A 21,709-nucleotide genomic window follows, 5' to 3' on the forward strand; every position below is an offset into this window, starting at 1 on the left:
GGTACTGGTAGTTAATGGATTGAGGGGAAATCCTGCCCTGTTTGTGCCTTGTTCCCTTCCTTGCCATCTTTGTGGTGGGCAGGGTGACGCAGTAGTTAGAATGCAGTATTGCAGGTTAATTCTCCCCACAGCCAGGAGTTTGATCTTGACCAGCTCAAGGTTGACTCAGCCTTCCATCCTTCCAAGTCCAATAAAACGAGGACCCAGATTGTTGGGAGCAATATGCTGGCTCTGCAAACCGCTTAGAGAGGGCTGTAAAACACTACGAAGCAGTATATGTCTTATTGCTACTGGTATTTATTAATGTTAATATTTATGATCATAATATTTTACCTTGTTTTTACTCTATTTGTAAGCTGCCTAGAGTCACTCTAGGCAGACAGGCAGCATATAAATTTAATAAATAAATAGCCTATTTATCAAAGTATCTATAATCTGCTCTCAAAATTTCAAATGTAGCTCCCCCAGTTTTGAAAAAAAAATAAAGCTATATTATATGTACGGCTATATAATAAATATATAAGAATAAACAAGAACTGTGACTTTGTGTTGTGTGACTTTGAGTTAAGGGCAAGTATCACATTTTTGTTCTCAAATGCCAGGTGAAATAACAAATGCACTCAATTTACAAGCCCCATATTGAGACCAGATTTAAACTTTATACTTCATATCTCTGGGATGATTTCTTTTTTACAAATATTCTAATGACATATGCTGAAAAATGCAAAAGTGTTCCTATTTTTTCTATAGTTTTGAGCTCTGTTTAATCACAGTCATTCATTTAAAATATGTTCCCAATCAAAAAGAAATTAGGCTGGTTTTCCTTTGTGCCTATCTAATTTGCTACAGGTAATTGACAGACTAGGAGGCAGAGGATATGGCAGGCCCAAGGATGTCATCCTCTGAAATCAAAAAGCAAAAAGAGTAGGAGATTGGTATGCATTCTTCATAAATCAGAAGCATGTTGCAGAAAAATCTCTTTTGTGATATTTGCTGAACAGCTGGATCTGCTTAGTTCTGATGAACCACCACTGGATTGATGGTGGCACCATAAAAATACATGGATATCTTTGGAGGCAGACTCAGAGTTTTCCTGATGCATAGGTGAACCTCTTGAATTGGCACTACCTAATGTTTTTGTTTTATTTGTTCATGATAAAACAGTATGGCTGTATTTGATTTTTAGGAAGAGCAGTAAGCTATCTGGAGGGATGTGATTTACACTGTAAATTTGAAAATGAAATGCTACCAGCAATTGTTTTGCCAAAAATTTCTATAAGTTCCAACCCCATCTGGAGAAAAAATTAAGAAGAAAATGTTAGGAGCTTTTCTCTAAAATGGAGTAACATGATGGTTAGAAATTGGAAATCACTAATGGAGTTGTCTCAACCCTTGTCAGAAAGAATTATTTTCCAGCCACAAAACTTTTTAACCCCCTGTAGGAAAAGCAATCAGGCAATTTAAAAGCAATTTTAAGTCATAGCAAGCTATTTACTTAAGAAAATCATGACTTTGAATGCTGGGATTGTTCTTGGTTTTAAAAAGAGCCCAAGGTCACAATACAAAAGCAAAGAAGGATCTCTTATATTCATACAAACAAAATACAGTACAGCAGTTGTCTTGTACATTTTAAGAGACTTACTTCCAAGCATATGAACACCAGGTTAATCTACCTGTCTAACACTCTGCCACCTTTGTTTCTACTGTTTATTTTGACTTTAAGCAGGATGACCTTCTGAGGAACAATGTCCATCAAGTTTGAATTAGAATTTAATAGAGATCTGAAAGAGCAACCATCTTTATTTCAGAAGTTAGGAAGAGGTGAACAATGAACAGTGTATAAGAAAAAGCCTAAGGCTAAACATTTTCTCTCTCTCTCTCTCTCTTTCTCTCTGAAGGTACTTCAAATGTCTTCTCCGCTAACACCTGCAATAAGTTCCTATGGGATTTCTCCTTAAGAAAGAAGAGATCATAATTTTAGGGCACACTGAATTCCCATAGCTGGAATTCTTTCCAATCATCGTTGAGATGGCAGAAAAGTATATTGAGCTTTCTCCATTGCCTATGCTATACTACTATTCCTACTCACTGCTGGCCACCGACTTATCTCTAGAAGTAACTAAATCTTTAAGACTGACTTTGGATAGGGTTCAAACAAGGAGAAAAACACTTTTAACACCAATATAGGTAAGGAGAACTAAGTTCTCAGTCATAGGCTGGAATGAGATAAAACTAGTGTCACAGGAACAAGAAGGAAAATCAGTACTGTATTGCCAGGGCAATATTGTTCAATGGTTAGATGCAGGCTTAGTGTAAGTGGTTAAGGCATCAGTGATTAAAGCATAATTGTATGTAGTGGTTAAGGAATTAGGCTAGAAACCAGGAGACCTAGTTCTGCCTTAGGCACAAAGCCAGCTGTGTGATTTTGGGCCAAACACTTTATTTCAGCCCTAGGAAGCAGACAATAGCAAACCACTTCTGAACTACTTTGGCCAAGAAAGCTCCAGGGACTTTTCTGTTACGGTCTCACTCAATGGCACCTCATCCCTGCCCTGCAGGGATTGAGACAATGCAAGACCCTAATTCGTTTTCCATTCTGAAAAATGAATATTGCAATGGGTATCGATGTTAAATCCATTTTTGTTTGCAGAGGGAGGGGCAGACAAATAATCACAAAGAATGAATCCCTCTATAAAACTGCTCAAGCGTTTATTACCTGTGCAGATTGCAACAGGAAGAATTCCCCTGAGATCCTGGGTTTGTATGCTGCTTTACAAGAATCAAAACAATGTTTTTATGTAATATAGGAATGCTTTTGTTTTATATTTGGTTTTATGACTTTCATAAACTTTGAAATGTCTTTCTACACCTGGATTCCTCAGAATGATAAATATTGCCCAAAACTCCTGGCATGCAAATTCATGAGAGAAGATAGAAACCATGTTTTCACTTCAGAGTTACAGAGGTGGTATTCAGCTGCTTTGTACCGGTTCGGGTGAACCGGTACCTCCAACGATCAGCTGACCCTGCCCACCAGCCCCTGCCCTACCCTGTCCTTTATTTCCTGCTTTATGCTCATCTCAATTGCGTGGCACAGCTGATTTCCCCCTCCTCGCTGCTTTATTTACTGTTGCTGACTTGGAAGGTAAGCAGCTGAGCTTCTAAAAGCTCCATTTTCAGTGCTACATGCAAATCTTTTAGGCGCACGCATGTGCGCAAAGCACGCACTCACCAAACCACTTGTTAAACCGGCAGCATCTCCCCACTGCAAAATTAGCTAAGCTACAATTACCTGCCATTTGACTAGCGACTGGTTTTACATCCAGGACATCTCAAAACTGACTTCTTACTCCTCAAACTAAAGCAGGACAAGGTGAAGCCTCTGTATGTAGACCCAAGAACAAATTTAGTCCTTTAAAAAAAATCAATTTATATCCTATCTATTTCTATATTCAAGGGAGTTAAGCAAGAAATAAAAACTGTGTCAAAACACATTCAAGAACATAGAAAATATACTGGCTCTGAAACCATCACCACTTCTGGTGGGCTCCAGCAAGGCAGAGTGAAGAGTATACATATAAAACACTGAATTGTAGTTACTCAGAATCCGTTGTGAAAGGCAGAAGCTAAGGATCCAAGCCAGCGTTTCTCAAACTCAGCAGAGCTTTAAGATGAGCGAAGGCCAAGTCCTAAAATCTGAAGACCGCTCATCTTAAAGTTGCTGAGATTGAGAAACACTGACCTAGGCAGTGCCCTGCTGGATCGGATCCCTATCCATCTATACAGCAGTCTGTTCTCACAATGGCTAATCAACTGCACAAGAAAACCTGGTAGACTCCCAGCATATGGCTCTCGGTCACTCGATCTTCAAGGCTAATAGTCACTGATTGATAGATGATTCTGACACAGCTGCAGCAAGAGAACCGGCTGAAGAGATAAAACCACATGATACTATAATTCTACAGACATTCTCCCCTGTAAGATTCAAATAAATCCTTCTATTCATAGGCAAGGGGGCTGAATGATCAAGAAATCAAATGTGTTTGGAAGATAGGTTGTCTCTTGCTCATCACATTCAAAGCCATTCATGAATAACACACACACATTTGGACATGAAACTAAAAGTAGAATCAATCTACTACAACAGGGGTGTCAAATTCAAGGCCCATGGGCCGGATCCGGCCCACGGGTGCTTAAACCTGACCTATGGGGTCACCATGGAGGCAACGAAGGACCAGCCCACCATGCCTCTGCCAGCAAAAACAGACCTCAGGAGGGCCACATGTAGCCCTCCCCGCACTTCCTTTTCACTAGCAGAGGGTGGCAGGAGGGCATCGCAGCCGGAAACGGAGCTCAGGAGCCCTTTTTGACTGGCAGAGCACTCGGGCCACCACAGGCGCTCCTGACACAAGTGACATCGATCTCCCCACGCTCACCCTGCTCATGTCCACCCAGGCCCTCTGAGGTCAAACACAACCCCGATGCGGCCCTCAATGAAATCAAGTTTGAGACCCCTGTACTACAATTTTTGACAAAACCTGACAATATGTCAAAGTCCACTCAAATGAATGGGTGCTATGAAAGAGCACTGGTGTGATTATGGATAGAAACAAAAAAATCCCCACAAGAATCCAAATTGCTTCTTAGGATAATCTTAAGAGAAACATGTTTCTCCCCAATTGCGCAGCTAGAAAATTGGTAGCTGAAGTTTCACCTGAAAGAGCCCAGGTTCCAAGAGGAAGCCTCTCTCATGGCATTGTTGAAAATGCAATGGAGACCCAGCATGAAATTTTACAGGCACATCACACGTTATCACTGAATTATGATCCCTTTCCCACCGCATTCTCCCATCCCCAAAAAGTTTAAAGGCAGCCCACTTCCTCCATTAGGGCAACATCAATTGGTTCTAAGCTGAGGTGGAATAATCTTCTTTCACGCAAGCACATTTGTCAAAGGGCTAAGCGTAACCAGCAAAATGTTTCACAGTAGCAATGAAGAGTCTTCACTCTGCTGTCCAGGGGCATTATGCTATGCTAGATAATTGCACTTTTTCCCTGGTTCTATTCTGCAAAGCTTTTCTGAACACACAGAGACCTCTATATTGTTCACCAGCCATGGCTTTGATCTGTAAATATGTACATGTGGACATAAAACTTTATACCTGGATTAGATCAGCCTGAAACCTGTCTTAATTGGCTCTCTTTACTCTCATGTAGAAACTGGTCACTGTCCCTATCTTGAAATGTTGCTCTTCCTTGTCCCTTTGTGCATCCCTCCCAAAAATTCTAAGAACGATCTCCATAAAGGGGCCCATAAAAAGCTTGTTACTTTAGCAGCTTAATAACCTTTTCAAAGCTTCCCCGCCTTACCCCCCCCCCTCCCCAGCTAAAATCTGAAGGACTGTTATCATGGCAACAGAATGAAAGAGGCACTTCATCGGCGCACTGCTGTCTTCCGAGCGCATGGAAGGCAGCCAGGTAGCAGATGGTTGGTGTGGACTATTCCCTGCTTTCTACCGCCGCCGCTGCATGTTTAAACAAAACAAACGTCATCCTCCTCTTGGTTACTGGCTCCAGAAGAGCTGCACAGAGACACAGCAGGCAAAGGTGCTTGTGTGCAGCCGGGAGAGGGGGCCGCAGCATGCACTCCTGGCACTCTGACAGCAATGTACAGTAGAGGGAGAGAGAGACGTGCACCGTCCATTTCATATGTTCTATTTTAGGCCTCTGTTGGCACCGGCTTCTCTATCCTCTCCCCCCACCCTCCAAAAAAAGCACAGCTGTCTAAATCAAAAGCTGGAGGAAAAAAAGAGCAGGCAGGATCGACAAGATTACAAGGCAGAAGATTCGGTTTAATTGTTGAGAATTGCATAATTTAATTAAGCACACCGGACACGCATTCAGGTCCTTGTTGCAGCTGTGGCCGGGGAGCCTAGAGTCGGGGCTGCTGATGCAGCAGCCTCCCCTGAATGCAGAACGAGGGAGCCAGGAATAGCTAAGATGGCGGAGCGTGTCGAAGGCATAGAAGAAGGGCTTGCACGCACATGCCTGACACAGTCCCAACATTAATTCAAAGCAGCTATTTGGGCTGTTTAAAAGCAAAAAAAAGAAAAAAAAGTGCCTCCAGACCCCTCCTCAGCCTTCCTCCCCTCCCCTTGAGGCTGCACGCTAAGTTCCAGACCAGAATAAATGACTGAGGCAGCGTTCCTCTAGCACACTCCTCCCTGGAAGAGAGGGAGTGGGACTCTGCGGCAAAGCTAACACAAACTCTACCATAATGATTAACTTCTGTGAAGGGGGAACTGCTGACTGGCTAGGAACAGAAAGTGGGAGGGGGGGGGGAAATCCTCAGAGAAAAAGCAACTAGCATCCCCCTTTCCACAGAGCTCATTTTGCAACAGTATGGAGGGCATAACTCTTCATCCTGAAGAGCCAAAAGAATCACTTCATCCAGCCTGGGAAGAACCACAGAGCTATACAAGCCTAGTCCTTGTTCCACTCATCAGTGCTCTCCAGAATTACCCAGAGCCAGGCTGCATCTGTTTCCCAGTAAATAAGGCAGGACCCTTTCAGGCAAACAGAAAGGAGACACCTGTTCAAGCCAATAGTCCTACATTTATCTAACAGGGAAGGCAACACTCTGCCTACGTCTACTTATTAGTAATTAACTTGAAACTATAAAGAAAACAAATTTAAAAAGTCATCCTCCTGAATAAAAATATGGATGTCAGTTCAAGAAGAAATGATGGTCATCTTTTGCAAAGGAAGAGAGATTCTTGAAACCACCAAATTTATGTAAGCCACGGCCCAGAGTCTGGATATAGTCATCTATAATGCCTTAGAAAAAATAGCAAAGGTATTTTCCCCCAAAGTGCAAATGAGTGGCTTGTATGTGTATGGGGCAGGATATAGAACCATCTACAGCCTCCAGCAACCAGCTATCTCACTGAAGCAGCTCCTAACCTGCCTTCATGACACATTTAACACCTGGAAAATCAAATGATCCCAGGCATAGGCATCTCTCACATTGGGAGGGGGGGGGGAATCCAGCACCCTTGTCTGATTGATAGCTCAATGTTCCGTAAGAATGTGAAAAGCAGGTTTTTGTTTTTTAAAGAAAGCTTAAACGTAGCTCTCTTTTTTTGGCTAAGTGTAACCAAAAGCAAGCATCCCAGGAGTTTTACAGAATTACAGAGTTGGAAGGGATCATAGAGGTCCTCTATTCCAACACCCACTCACCTCTGTTCAAGCAGGAGATCTTACGCCATTCTGGACAAATGGCTGTCCAATCTCTTCTTAAAAGAATAATAAAATATTTCCTATTATGTGACTTTCAGTTTGCCCAGCAAAACTAGCACAAACTTAGGGGAAAAAAACCTTAGGGCAAAAACAGTACTCTTCTAGCATCTTACAGACTGACACATTTATTAAAAGCTTATGTGGAATATGTTTGAAGAGTTTAAAACTACAAGACTGTACTTTCCAGGCAGGGTTGGGTTCCAGCAGAGACAACTGTCAGTTTGCTCAGGGTCATGCCGCGCGTGTGCACATGTGCAGTACAACTGTGCATGTGCAGAAGCAAAAAACAAGATGGCGGTGCCTATGGCGTCGCTGGAAGAACCAGTTTAGGGGTGTGGCAGGCCTGGGTTGCTGCCGGTTCCATTGATCCAGGCCGTCAAGCTACTACCGGTTCGACTGAACCGGTCCAAACTTTGGAACCCACCACTGTTTCCAGGATTCAAGAAGCACTCTCTAGATCTCATGAAGGTTCATTTCTAGATGAAACCTCCCCAGACTTTGATTGCTGCAGTCTAAAGCCACTTTTTAAGATGTCAATGTTTTATCAGGATGTTTTTTAGTAATATCATTGCAGATTAACTTCATCGTCTAACTAAAAGTACAAACAATTATCCTTTCTCTGCTGCAGCAAGTGGACCATAATCCTCAGTCGAAGCGGCTAATGCCTGATTTGTTTTAGCCAATTCCCAGGACCAATTCTTTGCAGCCAAGTTAACCTGGAAGGTAACCTTTCTGCAAACTGTAGTGTGATGAATCAGCCTTCATTGTGATTCACCACTTAGCATTTGGTTCAAAGCATACTTTCAGGTTTTAAAGATGTGACAAATAGTAATCCACATCAGATATATTAGCAGACATAAGAATTAAAATAGTGAAGTCTTGAAAACCCCTCCCCTTCCAGCCCCAACTGATTTGAGTGAACCCTTTTTTCCTAATCCAGTTTGGAAATATATGACATACTATTTTCCATAAATCTCTCTCGTAATCAAATCAAGTATCCCTGCCCTTTTGTTACTGGGACTTCTATTTTAGGAAGTGTAGCCAAGATGTCTCATATTTCATTGGGTATAGAATTCGAGACTTAAACGCCTGCTAGTGAATGAATGAAGTGGGAATCAAGGGGAAAAAGGGCAATCTGGGGAAGATAGCAATTCAGAACGACAGTCCTATCTTTCATGTTTTGGAAATAAATTATGTCAACCTTCTCAGATGTGCTCTAAAAGATGGATCTTTTCATAAGGTTGAATGAGCATTGGTAACACTGGAACCACATCTCTGGATTTGTTAACATCACATGTGGAATAGCCAATCCACATGGGTGATTGCCTGAACAGCAAATCTTTATGCATATTTTCTCTCCCAAAGAGACACATAGCATAGTCTTCAGTGATTCAGTGAAGAGGACAGGTAAACAGTAGTCCTGGTTAAGATGACTTGGTGGGTTCTACTTAAGGAGGGACTGAAGGAACCTCTGCAAAGCCATTGCGAGGTCTATATTCAACATCTGTAGAATAAAGTTGCTTGGATTAATTTATGTAATTGTGCAAAAGGCAGTCTTGCCTCATTATTTTAGCCGATTTGTCCTGTGAAGTGAACAAGGCCATCAAGGTCACATTTGTTCAGTCACATTTGCTTTAAATCAATGTCCCTTTTCTGCTTATTTACCACCACCTGGGAGGTGATATATGGTTGGGCCTGTGTAATTGTGAATACTTCTCAGAAGGAAGGAGAGAAGGGTTCCTCTGGCCCTTGAGGCTTTTTGCAGCTGGAGTATTTTCACCTGCTCCATCCAATTCTTAATGAGGATGCACACTCCCAATCAGAATTGGTATGCAACTTGAGTGTGTATATGTGTGTGTTCCTCTTGGACTTGTAGCTCCTATTCAAAGAGAAGGTGGTAACTGTAGCCAAGAGGGCCTTTGCACAAATCTACCTGTGTTTCCCCCAAAATAAGACCAGGTCTAATTTTCTTTTGGACCCCAAAATAAGCACCAGGGCTTATTTTCAGGGTGTGTCTTATATTTTTCCATGTACAGGATGCCCAATTCTTCTGCTTGCTTGTGGTGGGGCAGGCTACATAGTGCCATCACCATGAGGCGGGGTGGTGGTGGAGTTGCCCCACACCAGTTTACCTCAGGGCCCCTGCAGCCAGGCCATCCATGCCCTGGGACCTGCCTTGCCTTGCGGCCACAGTACCAACACACCACCCAGCGTCATGGCGATGGCACTACGTTGGCACTATATCACCTCATGGCGATGGCACTACACTGCTCTGTTGCAGCCGCGAGCAAGCAGAAGTGGGCCGGTGACCATGTGGGCTCCTGCTGCACATGGCTGTTGGTGCTGCCGCTGCGAGGCAGGTGTCAGGACATGGATTGTCTGGCTGTTCGGGCCCTGAGGTAAGCCGGTGCAGGACATATGGGGCAGCTCCACCATTCCCACCTCACGTCATGGCTGCACTGCAAGCAATCACAGAAAGGGTGGACGGGCGGCTACGTAGGCTCTTAAGTAGGGTTTATTTTTGGGGGGTAGGGCTTATATTAGGCACACATGTAAAAAAACATGTCAGTGCTTATCTTCGGGATAGGTCTTATTTTGGGGAAAACAGGGTATCTTGTGCGCCAACTCCACCCACTTTTAGGGAAATCGACTTATGGTTACTCATTCTTTAGTCACCTTCCGTCTGGACTACTATCATATACATCACAAGCCTGCCCTTGAAGAATATTTGGAAGCTTCTGGTCAGGAAAAAACCCCATAAATGATGAAATCCAGGATATATACCTTCTCTTTGACTGGCATATGGAACACCATTCCACACAGAATACAGATAGTCTGGACTTTGTTGGCCTTCCATAAGCCTTAAAGACCTGACATTTCTATCAGGCTTTGAGCCTGGATGTTAAATGAACCTAGTTTATATGATTTGCATGTTTTTGCTTTTATTTTACTGAGACTTTGATATCATCATAATATGTTGATTGTTTTCACTTTTCTTTGTTTTATGGTTAATATGTTAATTGTTGTTAGTCATATGTAAAATGGGTGGCCATGTAAGTATTTTAAATTAATTAAAATAAACATTCCAAGCCTATTTTCTTTGCTTGCTTGATGAGTATTTATCCTATCCAGAGAACAGGCAAGAGCAAATGGGCCAATGGTATTGTGGGGGCAAAGGAAATTTGTAGCAAACAAAGGACAACTGTAGCAAATAAATCTCTTTGATCTTTACCTTCAAATACATTTAGCAGACTAAAAGTACCACCTTCCATTTGGCTCTGGGTTGACAGACCATAAGAACAAATGGACAGAATGAGAAACTATCAGGCATTAGAATGCACTAGATTTGCACCAATAGTACAGATGGAAGTTATCTTAGCTTTAAGTCAGCAGAGTAAACTTTTAATGTGGGGTTTCTGGAAGTACATTTGCTTCAGTGATGGATCTATCATAAGATTTATTCCCAGATATAGCAAATGTGTCTAATTTCCCCAACATCAGTTTTTAGTGTCTTGTACACCTTGAAGCTTAAAAATCAATTCTGCCATAAACAGAGCTGCTGCAGTAATGGCTGCTTGCTAAGGAAAGAAAAAGGGCTCCCTCTGGAGTGTATTCAGAGTTAATACTGAGCTGGGTTGAAGGACATCTTGAGGAACGGAAGGCATTTGCTCCTCCTTCTGAGCCATTGAAAGTTGGAGCTTTGCTGAGCTCTTGTCAAGCTTGCAAGGCTCAGAGCCTCTGAAGCTCAGAGCAATCATCTTTATGCACGTACTCATGGCCATCAGGCAAATGCATGATTCACAAAGGGAAAAAGTTGTTATCAGAGACCTCAGGCCAAAGAAAGCCACCAGAATATACAACAGGGATTGAACCTCTAATCCTTGTCAGATATATACATTTAAAAACCTGGAAGAAGGATAGTTATACTGTCAGGCAACACATTTCATTTGAGATGGGAAGTAGTTGTGTCAAGAATTACCCGTATTTTTCAGAGTATAAGACACACCAAAGTATAAGACGCACCAAGATTTTGAAGAGGCAAATTAAAAAAAAAAGTTTTTGCACTCTGCAGATCTCTCCAAAACGGCCCATTTTTCATGAAAACGGGCACTTTTTTTTAAAGGCAAGAATAGCCTTTAGGAGGCATGTAGAGTGCTCCTGGGGGCTGGGGAGGGAACTGAGCAAAGAAATGCCCTGTTTTTCACTCATTTCTATCCTCCCCAGCCCCCAGGAGCACTCTGAAAGCCTCCTAAAGACTATGCACGGCCATTTTGGTGAAGGAGGCAAGGTTTCGGGAGGCCAAAAATCTGTATTCAGTGTATTAAGATGATGTTGGATAGCCATTAGTCTGGAACTAGGCAGGGGGTTGGACTAGAAGACCCCCAAGGTCCCTTCCAACTCTGCTATTGTATTGTATTGTATTGTATTGTATTGTATTGTATTTTCAGCCAGATTTTCAGCCTCTTTTTTGAGGGAGAAAGGTGTGACTTATACTCCGAAAAATATGGTAATAAGCTCATGCTTCATAGAGAACAAAAAAGGTTGCTCAGGAATAAAGATGATAGCAAAATGCGACTCTACGCTGCTCAATTTATTTGCATCCAATCCCATCATGACCAACGCAACACCCAAACGTTTCATGCAGAATCAAAGAAAAATTAGTGTCAAGGCTGTTAACTTACTGCCTGTTTTTGTTCTTCTTCCTATAGAGAATTGTAATTGGAACATGAGAGAAAAAGAAAAAAAAGAAAGGACAATTGTTATCTTGAAAATGCAAACACAGTTGAGTATTACAGGGAACACCAATGTGACCTAACACATAAAGACACAAGGGATAACAATAAAACACTGCCAAGCCCTGGGTTTTTTCTTGTCAGTGTCTCACACCTAGAGATTCATGGTCACATGAAAACACCAAGAGTTTTCCAAGTAAGACAATAGTCCATTTGAATCACACTTTTTGCTCCCCCAATGATCAAACAGATGTTTATAAAGGGAAGTTCACAAAACAAATCTCAAACACAGTTGGTTTGTTTTATACCTTCTCCCTAACAATTGTTATTCAAGACAACTTGGTGTCATAGCCGAGATAATATATAGTATAATATATAACAAGTTGACATTGACCGCTTATCACAGGCAAATTTATTAATCTGATGAAGCAATCCATTTTAAAATTCCTTTCCAATCCTAATTCTAAGGGCCCTGAACCTTGATCTGAATAAATGATAAGAGAAAATCTTGTTGGTTCAGTAGAACATCCCCAAATTCTGTGAAAACATTTATGTTATTAATTCATTGGTCAAATGCAAACCACTCAAATAATTAAACATTCTCAGTCCATATGGTGAAAAGAAGCATAAAAAGAAATGTATTGTAATACTCCAAGACCCTCACACAAAAGAATCCATATTCTAATCCATTTGAGGACTATAATTTAAGTGCTAAATTTAAGTATTTTTATAGATACAGTGGATCAGATTCAGGTGTTAGGAACTAAAATGTCCAGGAGTATGGAAGATAAAACCTGTGAGGAAATGCTGACAGAACATGGAAAAAAAGATGGTGTAGGGTCAGGACTGGGTTGACAAAATCACAAATGAGGTAATAAGCCGCCTGGGAAAGCCAAGGGAAATCATCAAAGCCGTTAAAAAGCAAAAGTTAGAATTTTTTGGACATGTGGTGCGACACCAGAAAAATACGGCATCCTTCACTTAATCCTCTAGGGAAAGATTGAAGGCAAATGAGGTCCAGGCAAAAGAAGAGCATCACGGCTTCAAAACCTAAGGGACTGGTTTGGACCAAAATCAGCAGCACTTTTTTATGTGTCTGTTGACAAAAATAGGATTGCCAACATGATCGCCAACGTCCGATGACAAATATGGCACAAGAAGAAGAAGGGTCAGGACAGGAGTCTTCAAAGATTTGGTAGAAAAAGAAGAAGAAAAAAAGAAGAGGGCATGGCTGTATTTAAAAACTTAAATTATAAGGGGAGATTTTGGATTTCAATAGGATTTTCTATCAGTAACAGCAAACCATCAATAAAATCAATTATGTACAGTAGGGTAGAAAAGCTCCGTCCCTAAAGCTGCATGCAGCTCTCAACCTAGTTTTGAAAGCCCTCTGCAAGCAATTAGTTCAGGTCTCTTGCAAAACAATCTATCCCTCCCCAAGCAGTCCCACTGGAAGAGGCATAGAGAGAAAAGATTATCCCACCCACGTTTGGCTCTGATCCCAGCCACTCCTAGCATGTAGCCCTCAATAGATTACACCAAGAGCCTTGGAGACAAAAAAAAATCTTCCTTAACTTAGAAATGTAGGGCGAGTTCTTCCTCATAAGAGCCTTTTAGCAGATGCTGGGTAATCCTTCTTTGAGATGACCTAGCTTTAGAGTTCCTGCATCAAGTAGAAACCTGGGCTTTTTTTGGTCAGAAAGAAGCAATTAAAAATGGTGGTGGGGATGGAAACATAGCAAAAGCTGGAACAAGCAGTTTCACTCCCACTAACCAAAGACAAAATCTAGCCAAAGAGCCACCTCAGATCTATGCTATTCCTATATGCTTCAGCAACTAAACTAGTTCATCTCAGAACACTGGCCAACACCTTTGGTGAAAGAGCACAGGTTTTGTATGCAGCAAATCCCAAATCCAATCCCTTCAACTATCAGATAAAAAGAGATCAGCCGACAAAGCATGCTGCAAGGACTGAAATAGAAGTTCACAACACAAATGGCCAATTAGCATTGCAGGGGCATTGGCCATAGGATGAATGCAAACATGATGTACCTTGAGCAGCTTCATGAGTCCTTCCAGTTGTACCATCAGTTCCCTTCGGCTTTCCTGAAGAGCAGACATTCGTTGTTCCAATTCATCTTTCCTTTGCCTGTTCAAGATTAATAAAAGGATAATTTCATTCGTTTGTTACCTTGCCCTTTCTGTTCTGATTATCACAGCTTCTGTAATCACAATCCTAAATTAATTTGGGAGAGGTTGGTTGATTACCGCAATAGCCTTAATTCGGCCAGTAAAGTTGGATTCTGCTGAGCTTTTTCAGGTGTTGGCTGGGAAGCCTGTTCGTGTTCCAGTCTGAGGCGTTGAATTTCTTGCAGTATTTCTCTAGAAAAATAAATGTGAAATTAGTTAAACACGATTCTTCTTTTTTACTCAAATGCCCTGGATGTGCTTTTTGGAGTTTGAAAGGGCCGGTTGATACTCCAAAGTTATACATTAATAGAGTCTAAACTGGTAGGGACTGACAAGGAAAAGAGTGTTGGACGCATGATTGACGGCTTAATGAAAAGTCACTCTTATGTGCAGCTGCTACGAAAAAAAAACCAAGCCCCCTGGTTGAAACCATTAGGAAGGGACCTGGAAACAGAAATGTCTACATAATATTTTATAGAAATCTACGGGCTGAGAACTCATTTGCTGTATTGTGCTCAGTTCTGATCACTGCACCTTACAAAGAGTATTATAGTGTTATAAAAGGTTCAAAAAAAAGGGCAACTAATTATTAGGGGAATGGCTCCCTATAGGGGGAGATTACAAACCTGGGGGTCTTTAGATTGGAAAAGTGAATAAAGGGACGTATCCAAAGATACATATAATCTTGCATGGTTTAGATAACATGGAAGATATTTTTTTGTTACAGTGTTAAAACTCATGTATTGAAACTAACTGCAAGACAAAAAGAAGGTAATATTTTCTCCATAGCACACAATTAAATTAAAAAACCAAGGGCAGTCGTTGGAAGTAGTAACAACTCCAAACTGAATAACTTTTTAAAGGGAACTGAATATCGGTTTATCAAAAACCATTAATATTGACCACTGTTTCCTGCTCCCTGAAGAGGCAGCAGAAATTATTATATTTTATTATTTTTTTAATTTTTTATGCTGCCCATCTCTCCCATATAAGGTGACATTATATACTGGTTGTGCCAGAGTTTGCAGTAGAAATCACACCCAGAAAGCACACACAGATGACTGATTCAGCAGGATCCATTAACTTCTTTATATACATAATAACACATGAATAAATGTACAATACCAACAGCAGATTCTTCCAACATGGTAGAGAGGAGAGATTGTTTCAGTTCAGAGCAGACAAACTAATTTCAGTTTCAATTCTCAGTACAGCACTCAGAGCTGCAGGGCTAAACCACGCCCAGCTGGTTTAGCTCCAAGCTGTTTCAGCTCCCATTGGCTGACCTTGTTACCATGTCTCTGCCAGTCATGAATATTCTGACAGGTTGTTCTCAAACAACCAATATAAGAGGTATTTTGATTTATTCCAGACTTGTGAGCTTTTAGACATTTTTTTAGACATAAAAAAAAAATGTCTAAATGTCTTGTGAGCTTCCCAAATACGACTAGTAGATCTTTGTGTGACACACAGAATGTTGGATTGGATGGGCCAACAGTCTGATCTGGCAGGACTCTTTTTATGCAATATGTATCTCTCTTATTACTATAGGGATTCAAACATCCCAAGCAACACCACATTTATCTAAGAAGGCTTAAAGGAAATTGATCACTTTTTATAGCATAGACAACCCATTAAGCATAAGATTCTATAATGCTCTAGGAAAATTATTCCTTAATACAAGAAAAAGAGAAGGAAAATTAGATATATAAGCATTAGAAGCTTGTGGGGTTTTATTCTCTAAATATTTGCTACTTTGTAAAACTGTTTATGATTCCAAGGTTGCATTGAAAATGATAAATTTACAGCTGGGAGTTGCACTTAATGTTTTAGGGAGGAAAAGAACAAGGCACAGTGAAAAGGGAGATGAAAATACTAGGTGAGGCTGTCTTGCCATCATGCAGGTGGGATGATCTAGGTTTTCTCTCCCCCTTCTCCAGCTTTGGAGGCATAGTTTTGCTATTGTTTTAAGAAACTTAGTATATTATAAGGCATATTTAAAATATAAAACATATATTTGTTTTATGTTTTCCATCTAAGAAATGGTGCTGCCCAGAGTTGTGCTCGAAGATGGGTAGTCATACAAAACATTTAAAGAAACAAATATAAATAGTTGAAATCATATGGTCAAAGTGATGGATTTTGTACATGGCTTATGGGAAAACATGAGAAACTTGCTTCACTGATTACAATCAGTATCAGTATCCAACAAACTCAGTTTGCAGCTTTGACCCCATAAAAAGCCATCAAACCAGCTCTATCTCCCTAAAATATAGTCACCTTGAACTTAAGATGAGCAGGGAAGGGAGGAAGGAAGGGAGGGAGGGAGGGAGGGAGGGAGGGAGGGAGGGAAGAAAGATTTATGGAGGGAGGAAAATTAGGACTACAGCAGTAAATGAGCAGCTCAGCCAATTAAGTAGGGATGAAGAAAGTTTGTTTCCTTAAAAGCTGTCATTCTTTCCCTCTCAATATCTTACCTGTTCTTGTTTTCCAGTTCTGCTATCAGTTGCCTTTGCTGTTTGTTGGCATCAAAATTGAACCCCAGATCTATTGGTGGCCGTGTCTGGTGAAAAACAGGCAACATTTAAATATGCCGACTCAACTCTGCCTAGAGTATACAGAGACATACAGAGTTATGCTTCCATAGAAAACTCATGAAAAAGCTAATAAAACAATTCAGGAAAAGTTGCTTGGTTCCATGCTCACATTGTTTTGGTGAGCAGTTTTTCAACATCTGGCAGGAATGGCAGGAAAAAAATGTACATTGAGAGAATGAAGAAATTGACATGGTGGGAGAACATGGGATAGTTGGCCTTCTGGATCCTAAAATTTTCTCCTATTGAGGATACCCCATGATTCCTGATTCAATAAACTTTCAATGCACTCTTCAATTCTTTTGTTTTTACTGTTCTGAATTCCCAAGGGTGAACAGGGCTGAATCTGATGCAATCTAATGATTTTAACCAGAGGCACTCCCAGCATTAAATATTCTACCTGATACCCTGTAAAAACCTCAAAACAGTGAAGTGTTATCACATCTGCTTTTTCCTACAGGATGTTTCCTAAGGCAACATCAGACCCAATTAGTCATAAATGTGAGCTTTAATAGGGGGATGGATTTTTAAAATTACTGCTTATTACAGTCATGTTTGAAGAATGGTCACTATTACCCCTCAAAGTCTATATAGGAAAAAGAAGGGAGGACAAATTGTGCTCCAAACAGGTAAAAAAAGAACCAGAAATTAAAGATTCTTTCAACCACAAAGTATTTTACCTTCTTTTGAAAAGGTTCTCTTTTTTGGGCTAGTTAATCTTTAGGGGGAAAAAACCTTTGAGTATACTTTGACCAAATATTCCAGCATGGCTTTCAACTATGCGACTCCCAATTCCCAAGGGTGAACAGGGCTGAATCTGATGCAATCTAATGATTTTAACCAGAGGCACTCCCAGCATTAAATATTCTACCTGATACCCTGTAAAAACCTCAAAACAGTGAAGTGTTATCACATCTGCCCAGCCATATTCTAAGTCCCAACATTTAGCCAGCTAACTATAGCCAAGAATTAAACAAGATGATTGTTCCTCTTCCCTCATGTAACAAAACATTTTACAGCATTCTCCTCCAGATCACCTCAAGCAATAATTACCATCTTCCTTAATGGCATCTCTATTGATCCATAAGTATTAAGTCTCAAGCTTGATTTGTTACACAATGGCAATGTACACCTTTCAGTACCTATAGGCTATGCTGCACATATGAAAGAAACATATGAAAACATGGAACTGTTGTTGAAGCACATACAGTACATCAAATGCAACTGTGGAAATCTATGAAAATCTAAAAGTAGTGGTTCTGCTCCTTGGAATGCAATTAGGATATACCGAGTTCTGTTATGAATACATATCAGAATGAAACAGCCATGCAAGAGAGTCACATTACATTAACAAGAAATGGCCACTCTGAAAGATAGGATAGAAAAACGTGGCACATGAACTATTTATTGACTCAACAATGATATCTGTGCCTCCACCTCACATAAAAACTTGTACTGATGAAAAAGTTTGTGAAAATAAACAAGGAAGGTGAAAGTTTTTGTTATATGAGACAGATGTTTCTAAGAATAATGGATGTCAAGATCAAGAAAGGCATTTTTGTTGGTCCATAGATCAGATACATCATCAATGACAAACAGTTCAAAAATCTGTTAATAGGGAAAATTAGTTGGAAAGCATTCAAGGATGTTGTTGAGAGTTTCCTTGGCAACTACAGAGCACTAAACTAAATTCAGCTGATTCACAAATTTCTTACAGCATACAAGAAATGCATGAAATGCAACGTATCACCAAAGATTCATTTTCTGCATTCACAGTTGGATTTCTTTCCCAAAGATCTACATGCAGTCAGTAACAAACATGGCAAAAGGTTTCAGCAAAATATTGTCATAATAGAAAAATGGTATGAGGACAACTGGAACCCATCAATGCTGGCTGACTATTGGAGTGTGGTAAGATGCACCAGACATTGAGTACAATAAAGAATCAGCAAGTAAAGCACTTTTAACCCTGCTGAACTCATGTAATGTGCAATGTGTTGCAAACATAGCATTAATAGTCATTAAAAAGTAATGTCATATTTCTCATGATTCCTATATGTTACAATCTGAAATTATATTTGTGTTCAGTTTGAAGTAGTGTATCCTAATCACCAAAGGTTTTTCAGGAAACAAAACTTTTGAGGAAAAAATGTTGTGCAATTAAAAATTTACTAATAATCAATTGAAATGTGATTTTGTGGAAACACCCATCCTTCTCTTAAATCTTAATTTAGAGATATGCGTCATGGCATATTTCATTTATACCTCTAGTTTACGCAGGCAGTTGTTGCAATCTGCTCAGGAAGAATTGAGGAGCTGATAAAAATAGAAAGCATCGATCTTCTTGACTCACTGAAGGACACCGATCCTCAAGAGGTGAGAAGTGGCACTCATATTCAAGAGCATACAGAGTCACATGTAAACATCTCCCATCTCAGGTCACACATTGCTCAGTGACACTCAAGGCAACCAAAAACATAAATCAGTTGGAAAATGACTTTGGATGCTACTATTTCTAAATTTGCCAGCAAGAGAATGTAACAGAATATTAATAACAAAATAACAGAGTTGGAAGTGACCTTGGAGGTCTTCTAGTCCAACTGTCTGCTCAAGCAGGAAACCCTATATTTTTACACAAATGGTTTTCTCAATCTCTTCTTAAAAATCTCCGGTGCTAAGAGCACCCACAACTTCTGGAGGCAAATCATTCCACGGATTAATTGTATGGTCAGGAAATTTCTCTTTCATTTTAGGTTGGTTCTCTCCTTGATTGGTTTCCATCCATTGCTTCTTATCCTGCCTTCAGGTGTGAATAGGCTGATCCTCTCTTCTTGGTGGCAGCCCCTTAGATATCAGAACACTGCTATTATGTCACCCCAGTCCTTCTTCTCATTAAACGAGACATGCCCAATTCCTGAATTGTTCTTCATATGTTTTAGTGATCAACCCCCTAATTATCTTATTGGTCTTCTCTGCACTCTTTCTAGAGTCCCAACATCTTTTTTTATGTATCAGGACTCTGAAATACTGTGATTTTTAGTAGTAACATTCCTGTTTATTTTTCATTCTTTAAATTATGTGGACTTTTCCCTTTTTGAAAATATGTCCTTGTGTGTGCATGCATGTGTGCACATGTTAATGCACTTTATCCATGGAGAATTCTGCATGCTCAATACCTAGCATTGGGTTGTGATGGGGAGACAAAAAATTGGTCTTCATGATCTGATAGAACAATGGAAGCACCATGCTAAAAAGCTATGCTACATATGTATCTCAGCCTGATATTTCAGCTAATCTGGTCCCTCCTCCCCCAGACTAACAGTGCATCACAGCACTGTTCATTGGAATTCATAGAATCATAGAGCTGGAAGGGACCTTGATGGTCTTCTAGTTCAATTCCCTGCTCAAGGCAAGAGTCATTATACCATCCCAGACAAATCGTTGTCAATTTTTTTTCTTGAAAGCCTTCAACAATGGAGCACCCACATGTCCAGAAGGCAAGCTGTTCTATTGATTAATCCTTCTCACTATCAGTAAATTCATCCTTATTTCCAGGTTGAATTTCCATCTTATAACGAATATAACCTTCCACCTTTACTTCCTGCCCTGCTCTCAGATGCTATGGAGAATAAATCGACCCCTTCTTCCCTATGACAACTCTTCAAGTACTGGAAGACTGCTATTATGTCTCCCTCATACCTAGTCTCCTTAGTAATTCATTGAATAGAAATAACAATAGAATTTAGACATATACTGCTTCCCACTGCTTTACAACCCTCTCTAAGCAGTTTACAGAGTCAGCAGATTGCCCCCAACAATCTGGGTGCCTCATTTTACCAACCTTGGAAGGATGGAAGGCTGAGCCAGCTGCTGAGAATCGAACTACTGGCAGTCGGCAGAATTAACCTGCAATATTGCATTCTAACCACTGCACTACCACAGCTTGCATGATAAAAAACCCTTATCATTGCTGTTGCTCTTCTCTGCACTCTTTCTAGGACCTCAGATCTTTTTGTATTGGAGTGACCAAACCTGGATGCAGCATTCCAAATGTGGTCTCACTAGTGTAGTATAGAGTGGTACTATTACTTCCTGTGATCTTGATGCTATCCCTCTGTTGATACAGCCTAGAACTGTGTTTGCTTTTTGGGCAGCTGCAGCACACTACTGACTTGTACTTAAGTGGTGATCCACAAGTTCTTCTTTGGGATCTATCCTATGCATTTGCTCTGTGGTACATTACCACAAACAGACTGCAAGGATCCTACTGCATGAATGTTACTTTTTAAAAAATATATCAATTCATTTTAACAAACACTGTACAATATTAGCATGAGCCACTGCTGTGCTCATAGAACGTAACACAAGACAGATGATTTCAGGATTTCCTAATTTAGTGCCCTTCTGCTAATTTAGTTTGCTAAGGATTTGGGAACTTAGGTAGTCATCTCACATTTGTACCTTGATTATCAAATAAAAGAAGATAAAAGCTCAGATGCCAAGAAACAAATTCAATTGCTCACCACATTTCCAGCTTCAGCAGCTAACCTGGCAGCATACCGAGCAATTAGCCGATGCTCTTCATCCAGTCTGCTAGGACTGTCCAGAACACTGCTAAAGGAAAGAGATCTCACATTTACCAAGTGGTATTTGCAACTCCAGAATATCAAATCACACCAGGAAGACAAGTGATTGTCCAAAATGACACAGAATTTAAGCGGTGTATCTTGGGAACGCATTCTCAAGCTTCACTCATGAGCCAATCATGCCCAATTTCATTTCTGCATAAAAAAAGTAATCATTCTAGAATTATGACTACTAATGGAATTTTCTTGAAAAGTGTATGTAGAACTGCAACATATTTTACATATAGTATTTCTGGGGAGGACTGCAT

At 40.4% G+C, this 21,709-nt stretch overlaps 1 protein-coding gene across 3 annotated transcripts in view; it reads right to left on the minus strand.

Annotated features, from left to right (window-relative positions):
* The window catches only part of DTNB (dystrobrevin beta), a 133,368-nt gene that overhangs the window by 24,814 nt on the left and 86,845 nt on the right, over nucleotides 1–21,709 (minus strand). For 2 of the 3 annotated variants that reach the window (XM_087717396.1, XM_087717395.1), the window contains exons 12-16: nucleotides 21,339–21,429; nucleotides 16,699–16,784; nucleotides 14,300–14,413; nucleotides 14,084–14,180; nucleotides 11,981–12,001 (exon numbers count right to left, since the gene is read on the minus strand). In XM_087717396.1, the coding sequence (XP_087573522.1) occupies nucleotides 11,981–12,001; nucleotides 14,084–14,180; nucleotides 14,300–14,413; nucleotides 16,699–16,784; nucleotides 21,339–21,429 (409 nt within the window). The remainder of the gene's footprint in view (nucleotides 1–11,980; nucleotides 12,002–14,083; nucleotides 14,181–14,299; nucleotides 14,414–16,698; nucleotides 16,785–21,338; nucleotides 21,430–21,709) is intronic. The other variant, XM_087717398.1, reaches the window with a different exon arrangement.

Source organism: Thamnophis sirtalis, unplaced genomic scaffold (assembly GCF_051295495.1).
Source record: "Thamnophis sirtalis isolate CommonGarterSnake01/CBP01778 unplaced genomic scaffold, rThaSir2_p1.2 scaffold_6, whole genome shotgun sequence".
Lineage (NCBI taxonomy): Eukaryota > Metazoa > Chordata > Lepidosauria > Squamata > Natricidae > Thamnophis > Thamnophis sirtalis.